Source organism: Neoarius graeffei, chromosome 14 (assembly GCF_027579695.1).
Source record: "Neoarius graeffei isolate fNeoGra1 chromosome 14, fNeoGra1.pri, whole genome shotgun sequence".
NCBI classification, from domain to species: Eukaryota; Metazoa; Chordata; class Actinopteri; order Siluriformes; family Ariidae; genus Neoarius; species Neoarius graeffei.
The window spans coordinates 79507727-79526823 of NC_083582.1; the positions used below are offsets into that span (position 1 = coordinate 79507727).

Below are 19097 nucleotides of genomic sequence, written 5' to 3' on the forward strand. Positions count from 1 at the left end.
AATCCACACATCCCTTTTTTTTCCAGGAAAATTACTAGAGTACAGTCAACATCACAGTGCAGCACCTGGCGCCTTCTACATATGTTAATGAATTGCTGCAGTGTTGAATCAAGTGTGTCAGAATTAGAAAACTCAAGCCTGCACTTCTGTAGGTCTGTGATTATTTAATGATATGCTATATCAACATGATTAGATTAACATTTTATATATGCTCAGAGGAAACATCCTAAACTGGACCTTTCATGACAAACTCTCGTCCTACGTAACATGGTGCACTCAAGTGTATGTTGCTGTACCTTTAATTGAAGGACACAGAGGGTGTTGTGTACATTATTTTTTTAACATAATTTAAAGGTAGTGAATGTATATCTGCACTGTACTTTGGAGAACAAAAATTTATGTTGAACTCTAGAATTATTGGCACCCTTCATGGAAAAAATAAGCTTTTCCAAATGGAGAGTCTGTAGTTTCTTTATTTTAAACACAATATGTTTTAAAACATTTTTCAGCACAAGTGATATTTTCCAGCAAAATACAGGTTTCAAAATTATCTGCACTCCCACAATTGATACTTGCAAAAGTCTCCTTTTTAGAAAAACAGCATTAAGCCATTTCTTCTGAAGGTTGGTGATGCTTGTAGAGGTTCTCAGACCTTCTTCCATGCTCCATTATACGGTATAATGTATTCAGCTTTGTGCATATGGACATCCCTTACAACAGATTATTTAAAGGTACACCAATGACTTGGGGAAGCCATGGCCTAAAGGTTAGAGAAGTAGCTTTGGGACCAAAAGGTCACTGGTTTGATTCCCTGGACCAGCAGGAATAGCTGAAGTGCCCTTGAGCAAGGCGCCGAACCCCCATCTGCTCCCCAGGTTGCTCTGGGTACGTTGTATGTTGCTCTGTGTAAGACTATCTGCTAAATGCCTGTAATGTAAAAGCTAACATAGCAAGATGTTGATTTTGTGTCCTGTGTTGATTTGCATTGGCGTTTGGAGTCACAATCTTGTTGAAAGATCCATATATGGCAAAACTTCTCATAGAAAAAAAACTGTTTGCTTCTTTCTTTTTATAACTGGTTAACAAATCCAAAGCAAAGTCAAAAAAACAGGCTTAGGTCAGGCAGTCGACAAGCAGACATTCAGTTGCAAAATCCAGAATCTAAAACCAGAGAACTAGAATGAGATCCAAAACAGGTCCTGTGGACAAGGCTTGGCATTGTCATGAGTAAACTCAGAGCAAGACTTTATGTTGTGTACAACCCCAATTCCAAAAAAGTTGGGACACTGTGTAAAACATAAAAACAGAATGTGAAGATTTGCAAATCATGGAAACCCTATATTTCATTGAAAACAGTACAAAGACAACATCTCAAATTTTGAAACTGAAACATTTTATCTCATTATCTGTAGCTGCTTTATCCTGTTCTACAGGGTCGCAGGCGAGCTGGATCCTATCCCAGCTGACTACGGGCGAAAGGCGGGGTACACCCTGGACAAGTCGCCAGGTCATCACAGGGCTGACACATAGACACAGACAACGATTCACACTCACATTCACACCTACGCTCAATTTAGAGTCACCAGTTAACCTAACCTGCATGTCTTTGGACTGTGGGGGAAACCGGAGCACCCGGAGGAAACCCACGCGGACACGGGGAGAACATGCAAACTCCACACAGAAAGGCCCTCGCCAGCCACGGGGCTCGAACCCAGACCTTCTTGCTGTGAGGTGACAGCGCTAACCACTACGCCACCGTGCCGCCAGACATTTTATTGTTTTTTTGTAAAATAGTCAAGTCAGCTTTATTGTCAAATATGCTATACATGCTCGACATACAGCACAGATGAAATGTCAGTCCTCTCTGACCCACGGTGCAAACAGGCAATGCAATAAATAAAAATAGAATAATTGAAAAAATCAAACAATATAAACAGTATAAACACTCTAGATAGGAACCAGATAACACTCAAACAATATAAACAGTATAAATAAACAGTATAAACACTAGATAAGAACAAGACAGACTAAGCACTCAGACAATATAAACAGTGTAAACACTAGATAAGAACTACACACAGACTAAATACTCAAACAGACAATATAAACAGTATAAACACTCTAGATATGAACTAGACGTAGACTAAACACTCATATATATATATATATATATATATACACACACACACACACACACACACACAAATTGGTTCAAATAACCAAACAGTCAAGGGCACTTGAGGTATAGCAGGTAAACATGAAATAAGCAGTATAAACAAACTAGCAGTTGTTAAGGTGAGGTAGTGCGGAATAGTGCAAATGAGTGAGGTAAAGTGAGATGTGCGGTCCCTGAGTTCAGTGTGTTAATGAACGATGAGATGTGTGTGTGTGTGTGTGTGTGTGTGTGTGTGTGTTGGGGGGAAACTGTGAGGATGACATGTCAGATGCTGAAGGGGGGGCGGGGGGGTGTGGGCGGGCAGAATCTGTGGCAGGGGGCAGAGGGGGGAGGAGGGGCAGAACAGGGAGGGAGTTGAGCCTCCTGACCGCCTGGTGAAAGAAACTGTCCTTGAGCCTGCTGGTTTTGGCCCGGAGACTCCGCAGTCTCCTCCCCGACGGCAGCAGGCTGAAGAGGCTGTGAGATGGGTGGGTGGGGTCACCTGCAATCCTGATGGCTTTGCGCGTGAGGCGGGAGATATACACTGTGTGCACAATTATTAGGCAAGTTGTATTCCTGATGATTAATTTTATCGTTGAACAAATACAGTGCTCTCAGTCAATCCAAATTGTTAATAAACCTAAAACCAGAATGATTAACAAAGGAAAGGGGAGTTTAGGTCTTCTCAGGGGAATATATAAGTGTGCAGAATTATTAGGCAACATTTAGTGTGCAGAATTATTATGCAACTAAATGAAAAGCTTAAAGTTTCCCATCTCACTTGTTTATTTTAATTTTCAGTGTAACAAATAAACAACTCAGAATTAACAAATAAACACTTCTAGCATTTCAAAAATATTCAGTGACCAATATAGCCACCCTTCTTTTCAATAACTGCCATGAGCCTTCCATCCAGTCTGTTAGTTTTTTTATTTGTTGACGATCAACTTTTTGTGCAGGAGCAACCACGGCCTCCCAAATGCTATTCAGAGTGGTGTATTGTCTTCCCTCGCTGTAAATCTCATGCTTAAGAAGGGGCCACAAGTACTCAATAGGGTTTAAGTCAGGTGAGGAAGGGGGCTATGTCATTATTTTGTCATCTTTAAAGCCTTTGTGGGCTCGCCAAGCAGTGGAGTACTTGGGTGCATGTGATGGTGCATTGTTCTGCATAACAATCATGGCCTTCTTGAATGATGGCAGACTTCTTCCCATACCACTGCTTGAAGAATGTATCTTTTAGAAACTGGCAGTAGGTTTGGGAGTTGATGTTAAGTCCATCTTCAACCTGAAATGGTCAAACTAGCTCATCCTTAATAATAGCAGCCCATGCCATTACCCCTCCACCACCTTGCTGGTGTCTGAGTCAAAGTGCCCTGTGTCCATTAGTTATCCAGCTATGGACCCATCCATCTGGTCTATCCAGAGTCACTCTCATTTCATCTGTCCATAAAACCTTTGGAAAATCTGTCTTCAGATATTTCTTGGCCCAATCTTGACATTTCAACTTGTGAGTCTTGTTTAGTGGTGGTCGTGTTTCAGCCTTCCTTACCTTGGCCATGTCTCTGAGCACCGAACACCTTGTCCTTCTGGACACTCCAGGTCGGTTGCAGTTCTAGAATATTGTGGCACTGGAGGATAATGGGTTCCTGGTAGCTTCATGTTTAATCCTTCTCAAGTCTTTTGCGGTTAATTTGTGTCTTTTCTTCTCCACACATTTTTTGCGACCCTGTTGACTATTTGCAACAAAACGTTTGATTGTTCTGTGCTCACATTTCTATAGCTTAGCTATTTCAAGAGTGCTGCATCCCTCTGATAGGCATTTTACAATTTTTGTCTTTTCAGTGTCTGTTAAATCTCTTTTTTGGCCCATTTTGCCTGAGATAAAGAAGCTGCCTAATAATTATGCACACCTTAATATAGGGTATTAATGACTTTAGGTCACACCCTCCCTCATTACACAAATAAATACAACCTGAGAATGCTTAAATCCAATTAGCATTCAAGTGTATCTAGCTTGCGGTTGGAAAACATGCATAGAAATAATGGTAGGGTCAGAGTACTCACTTGCCTAATAATTGTGCACACAGTGTAAATATCCATTAGAGAAGGGAGAGAGACACCAATGATCCTCTCAGCTGCTCTCACGATGCGCTGCAGTGTCTTGCAGCAGGACACGGTGCAGGCGCCGTACCACACGGTGATGCAGCTGTTCAGGATGTTCTCGATGGTGCCTCTGTAGAAAGTGTGCATGATGGGGGCCGGGACTCTTGCTCTCCTCAGTTTGCAGAGGAAGAACAGACGCTGTTGGGCTTTTTTGGCCAGTGATGCGGTGTTGTTGCTCCAGGACAGGTCTTCAGAGATGTGCACACCCAGAAACTATAGCATAAAATATTTGCTCATTTTGAATTTGATGTCAGCAAAATGTTTCAGAAAAGTTGGGACGAGGGCAACAAAAGACTGAAAAGTTGTGCAATGCGAAAAAAAAGATTAATTTGGTCAATTGGCAACAGGTCAGTAAAATGATTGGGTATAAAAAGAGCATCCTAGAGAGACGGAGTCTCTCAGAAGTAAAGATGGGGCTGAGTTCAACGCTCTTTGAAAGACTGCATGGGCAAACAGTACAACAATTTAAGAATAACGTTCGTCACTGTAAAACTACAAAGAATTTGTGGATCACATCATCTATGGTCCATAATATCATTAAAAGATTCAGAGAATCTGGAGAAATCTCTGTATGCAAGAGACAAGGCTGAAAACTGACATTGGATGCCTGTGATCTTCAGGCCCTCAGGAGACACTGCATTAAAAGCCGACACGTGTCTGTAGTGGAAATCACTGTATGGGCTCAGGAACACTTCAGAAAACCATCGTCTGTGAAAACACTTCATTACTGCAGCCACAAACGCAAGTTAAAACCAGATATAAACAATATCCAGAAACCCCACCCCCTTCTCTGGGCCCAAACTCTATTACGATGGACTGAGGCGAAGTAGAAAACTTGGAAAATATGGTTTCCTTGATTTTCAAATTGTTGCATTGTGTTTTTATTTACAGTTTACACAGCGTCCCAACTTTTTTGCAGTTGGGGTTGTATATATCCAGGCTATTCGTGTGTGTGTGTGTGTGTGTGTGTGTGCGCGCGCACACACTTGATTGAGTAGAGGCTTGTGATCAATAATCAGGTGAATGTGATAGTCACTGACAGGACTCTTGCATGCAGTCCTATTTTGTTTCACCAAACAGCTTAATGATCTTGAAGGTCAAACTGTTTGACTTTTGGTCTCATCAGACCACAAAGTATTATTCCTACTGCACGTTAAAAGATACTTGTTGAAAGTAAACCTTTACATTGTGAATTATTCTCAAGCTGGCAGCTAATAAGTGACTTTGAAATGAGTAGCCGTGAAAATGAACTAAAATTAACTATCCTATAATGATTCATGCATTAAATTAAGGGCCCTTTGAGCCATTTCTGATAACGAAATGATCTGTGGTATAGTTCGACAAAAAAAGACCCATTAAGCTTTGAATTAGGTGTGTTTGAATAAGGAAATTAAAGCATACTGTTATTATTTAATGATATGCTCTATCAGCATGAGTACGTTAACTGTTTCTAAACACATACTCCAAGCAAACGGTATGAAACTATACCTTTGAGGATGTAACCATTTCTCAATATGAAATGGGTTCAGTTAATCAGAAGACCCAGAGGGTATAGTGTACCTTTATTATGTAATCTATTTAAAAGGTGCACCAATGGATTGAATTTGAAGGACCGCACAGTATACAGTACCCTTTAACTCCAGAATTGCAGCCTTCAAGAAAATGAGCTAAATAAAATAGAGCTGGTTTTGTTTGAACACAATTTTCAGATATTTTCTCAATTAGTGATGAGCTCATCCAGCCACAGGCCAGGCCAGATGAGCTTATGCGATCACGTGTCATCTGTCATCGTCGTCTGTCCACAATTTACAAAAATCATTACTCCTCCTACAGGATTGATTGAATTTTGATCAAACTCCCATGCAGTGTTCCCCAGGTGGGTGTGCATAAAAGCTGTCAAGATGGTAGCGCCACCTGTCATATTTACGATTTTATGGCCATCTGAAATTTTTGCATGATTCATCACATTAAACACTACTGTTCGTAAACTGCTGGGATGTTTTCACTGAAACTCACCCAGAAGACTCTAAAGACATATTCCAACAAGAATTGTTCACCAGGTGGCACCACCTGCCATGGGTGTGGCTCCACAGGGGTCACATACAATTTCATGCAAATCACTATTCCTCCTACAGGATTGATCAGATTTCAAACTCACACCCAACAACAGTGGCCAGTATGAAGCTCCACCCTCATTGAGGCTATTTTTTTTTTAATTGATATCCCACAATTAATATTTTGTAAATGTGATATTCTGAATGGTCTTTGGACTTTTTTTTTTGCATCCCTGTCCTCCTAATATTTACCTCCGCCAAGGAGGTTATGTTTTCGGTAGCATTGGTTTGTTTGTTTGTTGGTTGGTTTGTCTGTTAGCAACATTACAGAAAAAGTTATGAACAGATTGCTCTGAAATTTTTTCCAGAGGTGTGACTGGGCACAAGTAACAATCCATTAAATTTTGGCGGTGATCTGGATCACCGTCTGGATCCCGGAATTTTTTAAAGGATTCTTGGAGGAGGTCTGCGCTCTCCGAGTGCTTTTCTAGTTTGCATATGTTTTCAAGTACACTCAGAACATTTAGAACCCATAATAGTTTATGGGATAATTAAGCAATCTTGAACATTTTTCTGATAAGGAAAGTATGTTGTAGTGTTCTATATAAAGAACTGTTAATGGAGTTAACGATGAACTCAAATCATTTTCCACTTGAAGAACCCTTTTTGTCATAGTGTAGATAAGATCAATGAAAATTACTACAGTTTGTCAATGCTAGGAGAAAATAATTTCCACTAATTTCCTCATTGTAGAGGTCCAGTCGCTGACCATCTGCCCATCACCCCAGAGACCATACTGGTTGGAATGACCATCGCTGTTGTGATGTTTCCCTTCCAATCCCTTCTCACCTTCCTGTTCAGAAAGACCAAGAGCAAGGTATGAACATTCCTCACTGTATCACATTCTATGTTTTATGTTTCTGCTTATCAAAATGGATAAGAAGTGTGCTCAGGAAACATAGTGTAACAATGATCTTAGTTCTTATAGTTATCTAATCAGATTACTTTATTGTAATGTACACAGATATGGATCTTAATTCTTGTTCCAGGTTCCCGTGGAGCTCTCGCTGCCTCCTTCTCCCGTGTCAGATATTGTAGAGATGGATGTGTACCTCAGCCACCCAGATGTGTCCTGTGCTTCCTTTTTGTCCATGCCTACAGCCCACGAGTTGTCCATACATGAAGGATCTTCCTTTGTGAGACAATGATTTCTAGATGGTTAAGGAGGAAAACCCTTGGGGAGGAGTGTTGTTCTTGGAAAATAATCAACAACAGGGTGGTATAATCCAGTCTGATGTGAAGGTGCCACTCTGATGCTGAATATTTTCCAATAACAACATGGGTTTTCTTTAGGTTCCTCTTACTGTATACTACAGCAGTTTGCCAATAACTATTAGTTTTATTGTTTATTACTGACAATAAGTCATATTTTTATTCATTTATAGTTACATTGAAGGGTGGCACGGTGGTGTAGTGGTTAGCGCTGTCGCCTCACAGCAAGAAGGTCCTAGGTTCGAGCCCCGGGGCCGGCGAGGGCCTTTCTGTGCGGAGTTTGCATGTTCTCCCCGTGTCCGGGTGCTCCGGTTTCCCCCACAGTCCAAAGACATGCAGGTTAGGTTAACTGGTGACTCTAAATTGACCGTAGGTGTGAGTGTGAATGGTTGTCTGTGTCTATGTGTCAGCCCTGTGATGACCTGGCGACTTGTCCAGGGTGTACCCCGCCTTTCACCCATAGTCAGCTAGGATAGGCTCCAGCTTGCCTGTGACCCTGTAGAAGGATAAAGCGGCTAGAGATAATGAGATGAGATGAGTTACATTTAATGTTGTGGAGCCTCAGAGAAATGAGTCCTCATTTTGTGTCCTTGCTTGCATTATAGCACATATAAACAGTCATTGATGTAAAACAGCTTATAATATTACCAAGAAACTGCAAAGTGTAAATTCCTCTGTTCTGAAGACTTTTCTGTAGTCTAAAGCTGTTACAAAGCTCTGACACTGGAGACTCCTTCCATAAATGTCAAATAATTGTCTCCTTACTTAAAACCTCATCATAGCACCGATTGTATGATTTCCTTTATTAAAAACACCATGTTTTAAAATCCATTTAGTAGTGTTGTAGTCAAGACCACCTAAATCAAGGCCAAGTCATGACCAAGACCAAAGTGTATCAAGACTGAGACAAGACCAAGACTTTGAAGGATTGAGATCAAGTCAAGACAAAGGCAGGACGAGACCAAGTCACGACCAGGACCAGACCAGTGCGTGTGAAGGGGGGTGGGGGTGGTGTGACATTTGTTAACAGGAAGAACAATTTCAAATTTGCAATGAGTCATGCTACTGGTTGCAGTTGAAGCAGGAAATTTTACATCCAGTCACAGTAATGTTGTGAACAAATTAATCAGACAATGCTCAGGAAATTTAGTGAAATCCCCACAGTTGTGGTCTTGATCGGTCTTGAAATAAAATCCAGAGTCTCTATGTCTGAGACTGAGACAATACCATGGCCTCATGGTTAGAGAAGCAGCTTTGGGACCAAAAGGTGGCTGATTCAATTCCCTGGACCAGCAGGAATGGCTTAAGTACCCTTGAGCAAGACACCCAAGTACTCAGGCTACTCTGGATATGTTGTACATTGCTCTGGATAAGAGCATCTGCTAAATGCTTGTTGTAATGGCGTATTTCCAAATTGGTTAAGTAGCCATTCTGTTGGACTTGATTATCACGCTTCTTTGACTGGCTATCCAAGAAATTTTTTAATTGTACCTTTTTGGTTGAGATGGGATGATAAGCAGGCAGGTGAGTATGGCAGGCAAGTGAGTGAATACGGCAGGCAAGTAGGAGCAGGACGGACATATAGTAGAAACTGGAGGACTCCAATAATCCAAACAAAGATAAAGACATTTAATTAAGTCAAAAAATAACCTGCATAGCCTGTAAATAACTTTTTTGCTGCTCAAGTCCTCAACTCCTTTGTTCAATTAGACTGAGGTCAGAGGTTAGTGGCAGCCCTCTTATCCTTAAGGCCTACCAAAGGGCTATCAAACAAAGTCCTCAGGCAAAATAAAAGACCCAACATAACTAATAATCTGTACTCCTATAGTACATATTGAATCTAATTTTAGTTCAAACACAAAATGGCTCCTACACAGCCGGCCCCTTATAGCGGAAGTGAGCTATAATAAACAAAATGTAAATTTTCTAAAGGGGCCATATACTATTTACAAAACTGTGTGTAAGAATCAGTGTATGCATCTGCATGCGAGTATGCCCGTGCACAAATTCAGTGAGGCCTCAATCAGTCTTAGGTTGTGGGCCCTCTACCAGCAAACAAATCTTACTGACAAGTCTCTCAAGTCTCATCTTGACAGGTCTCAAGTCAAGGTCTCATCTTTGTTTGAAGCCTTACGCTGCGCATCAAGCCTTTGGAATCAGGGAGGGCTTCAATGATTCTGGCCAACATCCATGATCCCCTTGGTGCTATAGCATCAGCTACCAGCACAATGTCTCCTTCACGGAAGTTGCGTCTGACACGAGACCACTTTTGCCATGTCTGTAGAAGAATATACTCTCTGACCCATCATTTCCAGAATAAATCAGCGATCTATTGTATCTGCCTCCAGCGACGTCTAACAAAGGTCTTCTTTCACAAACAATCCTGGAGGAAGAACTGGCTGCATCTTGAGTTGCAGTAAATGGTTAGATGTTAGTGGTTCCAAGTCATTTGGATTGTCAGAGACAGTTGTGAGTGGATGGCTATTTAGGCTACATCCACACGACAACGGCAATGAGATTTTTTTTTTAAATATTGCGTCCACATGAGCAACGGATCAGTAAAATATCAGGTTCATATGGCAACGCAATGCTTGCTGAAAACGATGCAATACACATGCCACACCACTACGTGCACTGTAAGACGGTCCCATCGGAGACACCAGAACAATAGAAGTAGACACATGCGCATAACTGCACATGCGCACAGTGACTATCCCTGTCACTGTCACACACACACACTTTCTCACTCCCTATCCTATGGATATAGTCCCTTTAAATCAGGTGGTCGTTTTTTGAATGGAGATGCAGAAAGAGGAATGAACGGGGTAGATGGAGAGAGAGAGGAATGAACGGGGGTAGATGGAGAGAGAGAGGAATGAACGGGGGTAGATGGAAGCCGGTACACCAACATTCTGATATCCTCCAGAATTCTTTAATGGTCCGGAATAAACTGAATGCTACACATTGATGGATTACTTTGTTCTTCTACGCCCTTTTTGAGGAATGTATTGTCGGACTTAAACCAACATCTGAAGAGGTGAGATCACTCCTTTTTTTTCCCTATTTTTGCTGGCGGGATTGACTCTGCCCTAAGGGCTATTCTCTCTCTCTCTCTCACTTTGCACCATTACACAACAAATATTCACAGTGAAAATATTTTGTAAGCGCGTTTCATGAACCAAGTTATAGGATTTGTTGACAACTCGCATCGAGTTCGTTACACTTCTACCCAGCGTGAAGCACATGTGGTTGTGATGTCATCATAAACAAATCCGTTCTACTCATCCAGACGACTTTGCAACGGCTCCATTGCCAGATGTTTTTACTCTGGAACCCATTCTCAAAAGATTTCGTTTTGGGGCACCCAAAACGCCGGTGCCGTGTGGACGCCAGGCTGAAACAATAAACAATTTTATCAGATTCACCTGAATCCGTTGCCGTGTGGACAGGGCCTTAGAATGGCCTCAACCTCACACATTACAGTCTGAAGGCCCTCATCATCCAGATGCTGTTGACTGGTGATTGACTGGAGTATTCTTTTGACCATGCAAATGAGCCTCTTCCATATTCCTCCATAATGGGCACCATGGGGTGGATTGAAAGTCCATTTCACTCACTTTTGGAGCAGACTCTGTTCAATCTGTTGTATGTTCCAGGATTTAAGAGTCTCTTTTAGTTCCTTTTCCATTGCAACAAAATTTGTTCCATTGTCCAATCTCAGTTCAGACACCTGCTCTCTTCTGGCAATGAAATGTCTGAAGGCATGGATACAAGAATCAGTATCAAGTGAATTTGCAACTTCCAGATGTATAGAACAGCTGGTAAGACACATAAAAATCACTCCATAGCACTTCACAAGGCTATGGCCTCGTTTGATTTCCAGTGATCCAAAATAACCCCTACATGAGTAAAAGGTGGAAGGTCAGGGGTCAACCTATCAACAGGAAGGTCTGCCATTTTCTGTTCACCTACACCAGAGCTGAATTTTCTGCATATTGTGCATTCATGAATGACCTTTCTGGCCAAAGCATTGGCACAAGGAATCCAGTACTTTTGAGTTGGGAAAGCATGAAATTCCTTCCACTCTGTCCAATTTCATGATGGATATGCTGAAGTACGTAAGAGCTTGGAAACATGGTGGTCTTTAGGGAGGATCGCAGGACATTTTTGTTCACTGAGCATTGCCATTTTGCTGAGACGGCCACCGACCCTCAAGATGCCATCGTCAAGAAAAGGATCCAACCTGAAGATGGTGCCGTTTCTACTCATACACTGCATACCTCTCTGCAAACAAGCCATCTCTTTTGGAAAGCCTTGCCTCTGACAAAACTGTACAATTGCCACCTCAGCATTTTCCATGTCATTGACCGATAGCATATATGGACCAGTTTTTTTCTTGTTTCTGTCTTCTTGTGACCATAACATGCTTGTTTTTATCTTTGTCTTTCTTGCATTTTTTTAACAAGATCCAAAAGAATAGATTTCAATCTGAGGAGCCATGCCACAGCTTTCTTGAACTTCATCCATGTTGACATGTAATTCATCAGGTAAGTAGTAGCATCACAGTTTTCCTTCACAGCAACATTAACACTGATAACTCCTTTTCTCAATTCAGGGTCATCTGGAAACAAGACAAGTTCAACAGGAGGGTCTGGCCAGCATTGGGGTAGTTTCTTTAAAAATTCTGTGCCATTAATCCAAGTCTTTCCTTTCAGAAATATGTCCACATGCAGTCCCTGGGAGGCATAATCAGCAGGATTCAATTTTGTTCCCATGTACTTCCACTAAGACACTTCCAAGGCACTTCTGATGATATTCACACGATTGGCCACAAACGTTTGGAATCTTCTGCTTTCATTTCGGATGTACCTTAGAACAGTCATGTTATCTGTCAAAAAAAAAGAGATGCTTCCAAATCCATCTGCAACTCCTCAGACAGCATCCTGTCCATACGTACTGCCAGAACAGCAGCAGTAACCTCCATCCGTGGTGTGGTCATCAGCTTTAGAGGCGCAACTCTAGCCTTTCCTATTAGAAAGGTGACGTGGACCTTGCTGCAGCTGGTCAATCTCAGGTAGGTAACTGTACCATACCCAGCTTCACTTGCATCACAGAAATGGTGCATCTGTGCCGTTTTGACACTTCCAAAGTTGTCTGGTACAAAACATCTGCTAACCTTGAATTCCCTCACTCTTGGAAGATGTTGCCATCATTTCTTCCAGGCTTGAGTATGGACTTCTGGCAATTCTTCATCCCATCCAATGTTCAGCTTGCATAACTCCTGTAGAATTAATTTTGCTGTAAAGGTGAGAGGTGCAAGGAATCCAAGTGGCTCATATATGGAACTGACCATGGACAGAATTCCACGCCTACTGCATGGACGCTCTTTGATAGTCACCTGAAATGTGAAGACATCTCCCTTGGCACACCATTGCACACCCAGTGCTCTCTCAATTGGCAAACCATCAAGGTCAAGATTCTTTATATCCTTTGCCCTTTCAGACTCAGGAATGGAGGTCAGGATAGCTTTGATGTTACTAATCCATTTGGTCAACTTGAAACCTCCAGTCACACAGAGTAACCAACTCCCTGCAGATCTTAATAGCATGGCTTTCTGTATCAACAGCTTTCAGCAGATCATCCACATGAAAGTTGTTTTTGACTGTGTTAGTTGTCTCAACTGAGAAGCACCCTATGTTTTCCTCAGCTGTCCTCTTCAAAGCATAACTTGCACAGTTGGATGATGATGTTGGACGAAAAAGATGTACCACCATCCTGTATTCTTTCAGTGGTTGACTGATATCCCCATCAGGCCACCAAAGGAAGCACAGGAAGTTCACGTGATGAGGTGGGACTTTCACTTGATGAAACATTTTTTCCACATCAGCCATGATAGCAATTCTGCCCAGGTGAAAGCAGACTAAAACTCCAAGTAAGGTGTTTGTAAGATTGGGGCCTTGAAGGAGCTCAGTATTCAGTGAGGTCCCTTGAGCTGCGGAGCAGTCAAACACCACATGCAAACTCCCCTTCTTTGGATGAAACACACCATGATGAGGTATGTACCACACTTTTCCATTTTCCTGTTTCAGTTGGGCTTGTGGCACAAGTTCAGCATGTCCACAAAGGCTATGTATTCCCTGTGAAAGTCACTGTTCCTCTGAAACTTCCTTTTCAATGACAAGGCACATTGCTTTGCCAGGAGACAATTGTTTGGTACTGTAGGATTGTTCTTCTTGAATGGCAAAAGTAACTGATAGTGTCCATTAACCATCTTCACAGAGCTTTCCATTATTTGCATGAATCTGGTGTCTTCAACTGACATTTGCTTCTTTTCCTCAAAACCCTTTTCAGGGAAATCATGGTTGTACTGCTGAATTAGAAGCTCACTCAGTTTTTCAACAGATATCCTATGCACATGGACATGTTTTCGACCTTGCTTGTTGAAGCATGCATCATCACTAGGGAGAAGTCCATTCACCACCCAACCTAGCAGTGTCTTGATAGCAAAGGGCCCATTACCCTGGCTATTGATGATTCTCCAAGGTTCCATTAATTTGGGTGCATTTATCCCTATAAGAAGGTCAATTCCAGCATCAATGTTGGGTATCCGGACATCCTGAAGATAGGGCCATTTCCTAACATCATCTTGTCTAGGGATGTGTTCCTTGCTGACTGGAATTTCTTGCTGAGTGAAAACTTCTGGTAGGTCTATGAAGTCCTTACCCTCCAGACTACACACTGCCAGGCCCTTGACTACTAGGCTGTTCACAGGTTTTTTTTTTTTGCCCCATTGTGCGCAGAAGTATCTGCGTGTTCTTGCCCTTAGCATTCAACTTCCTTCCAAGCTGTTCTGTGCAAAATGTTGTCAAACTCCCTGGGTCAAGGAAAGCATATGTCTGGACTACGTGATTGGAGTTGTTTAGTTTGATTCAAACTGGTATGATTGTGAGAGTGCATTGCTTATCACTACAGTCAACTATGTCAGTCTTCAATGAAACCAGTCCACTGTTTATTGTCCTGTCAGGAGCACTGCCTGCATCAACAATATTCTGGCCTTCCTTTTGCGGTATGTGCAAGATGGTAGGATGGAGTTTTGAGCACACTGAACAGGTTTGTCTGTTTTTACAATTCCGACTCATATGCCCTTTAACCAGACAACCAAAGCAGATGCCTTTCATCTTCAACAGATCAACTCTTGCATTATGAGACTTATTCATCACCTCTTGACATGATGCAATTTCATGTCCACCATTGCAGACAGAACAGAGTTTTGGCATGTTGCTGTTGGATACCTTGGACACTTGCATTGTGCTCCCTGCAGTAGAAGTCTCTGCATTGTCCTTTGGCACTGCCAATACAGTTGTGGCAAAACTGCTCCTGCTGCTCTTTTGCTTGGGACGGGCTTGTTGGTGCTTGCGGTCGCCTTTGGTGCCCTTTGGCTGCGGAGGCATCTTGCAAGTTACCAAAAATGGGGTCTTGTAAAATCCTGGCCTGCCTATCCAGGAAATGGACAAGATCACCAAATGTGACTCTGGCTCCTGTTTGTTCCTTAATGTCAAAGGCATGTGATCTCCATTTTTCCTTTAGTTTGTAAGGCACCTTTGAGATTAGAAGCCTAAGACTTGATGGAAGATTTAGTTCATCCATGTATCTCATAGTGCGCATCACATTGCAGCATCCACGGAGGAAAAGAGCATAACTGTGCAAAGAATCTCCACTGTCTCATGGGAGATTGTTCCAATTCAAGGCTTTGTCCATGTAAGCATTAGTGATCTTGAATTCAAAGGGCTATCAAACTAAAAGTCCTCAGGCAAAACAAAAGACCCAACATATCAACTAATAATCTGTACTCCTATAGTACATCTCATCTCATTATCTCTAGCCGCTTTATCCTTCTATAGGGTTGCAGGCAAGCTGGAGCCTATCCCAGCTGACTACAGGCAAAAGGCAGGGTACACCCTGGACAAGTCGCCAGGTCATCACAGGGCTGACACATAGACAACCATTCACACTCACACCTACGGTCAATTTAGAGTCACCAGTTAACCTAACCTGCATGTCTTTGGACTGTGGGGGAAACCGGAGCACCCGGAGGAAACCCACACGGACATGGGGAGAACATGCAAACTCCACACAGAAAGGCTCTCGCCGGCCACGAACCCAGACTTTCTTGCTGTGAGGCAACAGCGCTAACCACTACACCACTGTGCTGCCTCCTGTAGTACATATGGTATTGAATCTAATTTTAGTTTAAACACAAAATGGCTCCTACACCTGTAATGTAATATAGAAAGTGTACCTTAAGACCAATCAGAATGGTATAGTGGTGAATAAACAAAGTACTGAAATGTTCACATTTTACTCAGGAGTCCTTGGAGAGCCCAAAACTGGAATCAGAAATTTGGAATGCGTCACACTTTGGGAATGAAAGGTATAAGAAATTTTGTTACTGCTTTTGCTGTTGCTTCCAGGACTGTCATTTAACAGGTTTAGACTAAAAACCATGTGATTGTTTAGTCCTTGCTCTGGCAGAGTGGACCAGTGGACATCAAGCGACAGCATTTTCGGCCTTTCTGAGTTGATGGGACCTACACAGCTCTTGAAGAGAAAAAGAGCACTTCTTCAATTAAGTCTGAATTCTCCAGCATCTGAACTTTCAGCCTTTGAACAATGCCATTCTCCATATCTGAAGAGAAAGCAGCCGTCGTTGTCTGGTATGTTCTGTAATATAAGGAATAGAACACTTGGAAGTGTGCAGTTATAAGGAATTAATCAACAACAAGGTGGTGTGATGAAGTAGAGCAGTATGTGCTGAAATGTTTTATTATGCTTATACATATATAATCAAAATTTGCCAATGATTACAGTTTTTCAACAATGAATTGATGAGTGACGCATGATACATTTTATCCATTTAGTGTTACATTTAATATAGTGGAACATCCATTGAATTAAACAAGTTAGTTTCAGTTCTTATGTATGTTATAGAAGATATAAACAGTCATTCTCTTTTCAGCATCTTGATTTTTTTTCACTGTTGCGAAATTAATATCACATCTTCTTGTGTTGTCGATAAATTGCAAAGTGTATACTCCTCTTTCCTGAAGAATTTCCTGTGTCTGGAAAAATACAGCTTTACTTCTGACTGTTACGCTGCAGACTCCTTCCAAAAAGGTCTTTACAATATCAATCCCAGTGTCCGAAATCACTCCCTACTCACTATATAGGGCACTATATAGTGAAGACGCCATTTTGTAGGGCTGTCTGAAATGATAGTGAGGATTATTACACCCTGTATAGCGCACTCAAAGTATCCCACAGTGCATCACAAAAAGTAGTATCCAGCGATGGTCACTAGCCAAAGCAATATATCCCATCATGCATTGCGGTCGTGCTGAAAGAAATCAAATTAAAAGTCTCAAATTTGATTTAATAAAAGGCAGTGGCAAAGAAGAAAGTATTCAACCTTAATTTATAAAAACTGAAAGATGCAGGTACTTTGTATTGATTAATGTGGGAAATACACTCAGTATAATATGGATTTATCACAAAAGTGCATGCATGTATTTATTATTTTGAAACCCACCATCCGACTGATCCAGCACGTTTTAATTGTGCGACAGTAATGACGTAAATACCAGCGCGATGGACTAGTGTCTGAAAGAGAGGTGAGGTTTTTTTTTTTCATTTTACCAATATGCTCACTATATAGTCCTCTATATAGTAATTCTCTATCTAGGGAGTAGGGAGTAGTGAAGTGAGCGATTTTGGACACAGGGTCTGATTACAAATTGTTTCAATCTGTTTCTGTTCACCATCAACTAATCAGAATCAAGCACTCAAGAGCACTGTGGTATAAATATTTATCTGATATAACTTCTATCCTGAAATATTACAAATTTCAATGGAATTGCAAGATTACTTGGAATATTCTTGCAGAAGATGAGTTGCGGTCTGTTTCTGGAGATCCTTTCCTATCTAGTGCCACTTCTTCAGGGCCTAGTACCTCTGACAGCAGCCGAGCTTCACCCAATGAAACTGTTCTATCTGACACGTAAGTGCTACATCTCACCACTACCTACACATTAATGCTATATTACCAAAATGTTGTCAGGATCATATGGTTTTGTGGTACACTGAGGTGTTTCCAACATTGTGAACATCTTCGTCAAGCTCAAGATGCACTTGTGTTTCTCTAGACTGGAGAGTTGCTCTAGTGGATGGATGGATCTGAGTGTGGAGAAATCTGATTGCCACACTGGTCTTTATGAATCTCGCTGTTCCACTGTGTCAGTGTGTAGTGTGGCCAGTACCTTCCTCCCCAGTCTTCCCCCAGACTCCTTCAGCACCACCTCCACCACACATATAGGTGAGATTATTTAACTGTGTGGCCTAGAAGGTTCTCTCAAGGAGAGTTTCCACCACAGGAACCTTCTTCCAAACCCAGGAATGTTAGCGGAGTCACCACCACCAGTGTAACCAAGGCTGTTGTTCCAGGAAACTTTTTAGTTTATATAAGGCAACAGCAGAAAGGTAGCATGGTGGTGCAGTGGTTAGCATTGTCACCTCACAGCAAGAAGGTTCTGGGTTCGAGTCCAGCAGCTGACTGGGGCCTTTCTGTGTGGAGTTTGCATGTTCTCCTTGTGCCTGTGTGGGTTTCCTCTCACAGTCCAAAGACATGCAGATTAGGTCAATACTCTAAATTGCCCATAGGTGCGTATGTGTACCCATCACCAGATGAGGGTTTAGGTTTCACTTGTATGCAATAATCACCCAAGAGAATTCATGGAAGCTAGCTGATGGCTTCCTGGATTGCTGATCCTCAACCATGAGGATGGTGACAGAACTGCAGAAAGTGTGGTTGCCTCTCCACTAAAGGGTTACGGTTGGCCAAGCCATTGTGTAGTTCACAAGACAGGAACCATTTGATGCTTCTCCACCAAAGGAGCTTGGAACACTTCAGAAACTGTTTTAACCCTTTGGTGACTGACCCCTTGAAAATCGTTCCTCCAGGAACGATGATGTTTCAGTTGTCAAGACAACGGAAAAACTAAAATACAAGAGCATTTTGTTTTGTGCACAAGAGCATTGTGATGTATCTTTCTGTTTTGTATTTTAGTTTTTCCGTTGTCTTGACAACTGAAACGTCATCGTTCCTGGAGGAACGATTTTCAAGGGGTCAGTCACCAAAGGGTTAAGGAACTTATAGAAACTATTCAAGTAACAAGAGCTGTTGTTCCAAGAACTGTTAGTTAATAAGGCAAGTTTCACAGCAGGAACATTTTCTGAATCATCACAACTTTAGATGTGCTGCCACTGGAAGATATCTACAACAGGAACATTTGAAGGGCCCAGAAGCTTTGGATGCATTTAAAAAAAAAAAAAAAGGCCCATTGCTCCAGGTGTTTTTCGTTAATAAGGCAGGTATTCATTTCAGGAAACTTTTCAGGAGC

The 19097-nt window shown here is 41.8% G+C and overlaps 1 protein-coding gene across 1 annotated transcript in view; it reads left to right on the plus strand.

Annotated features, from left to right (window-relative positions):
- pkd1b (polycystic kidney disease 1b) overlaps nt 1-19097 on the plus strand; it is a 130263-nt gene that overhangs the window by 75950 nt on the left and 35216 nt on the right. Inside the window, exons 27-32 of the mRNA XM_060938890.1 lie at nt 7126-7249; nt 7422-7568; nt 16011-16054; nt 16162-16358; nt 17584-17698; nt 17844-18013. Of these exons, the coding sequence (XP_060794873.1) occupies nt 7126-7249; nt 7422-7568; nt 16011-16054; nt 16162-16358; nt 17584-17698; nt 17844-18013 (797 nt within the window). The remainder of the gene's footprint in view (nt 1-7125; nt 7250-7421; nt 7569-16010; nt 16055-16161; nt 16359-17583; nt 17699-17843; nt 18014-19097) is intronic.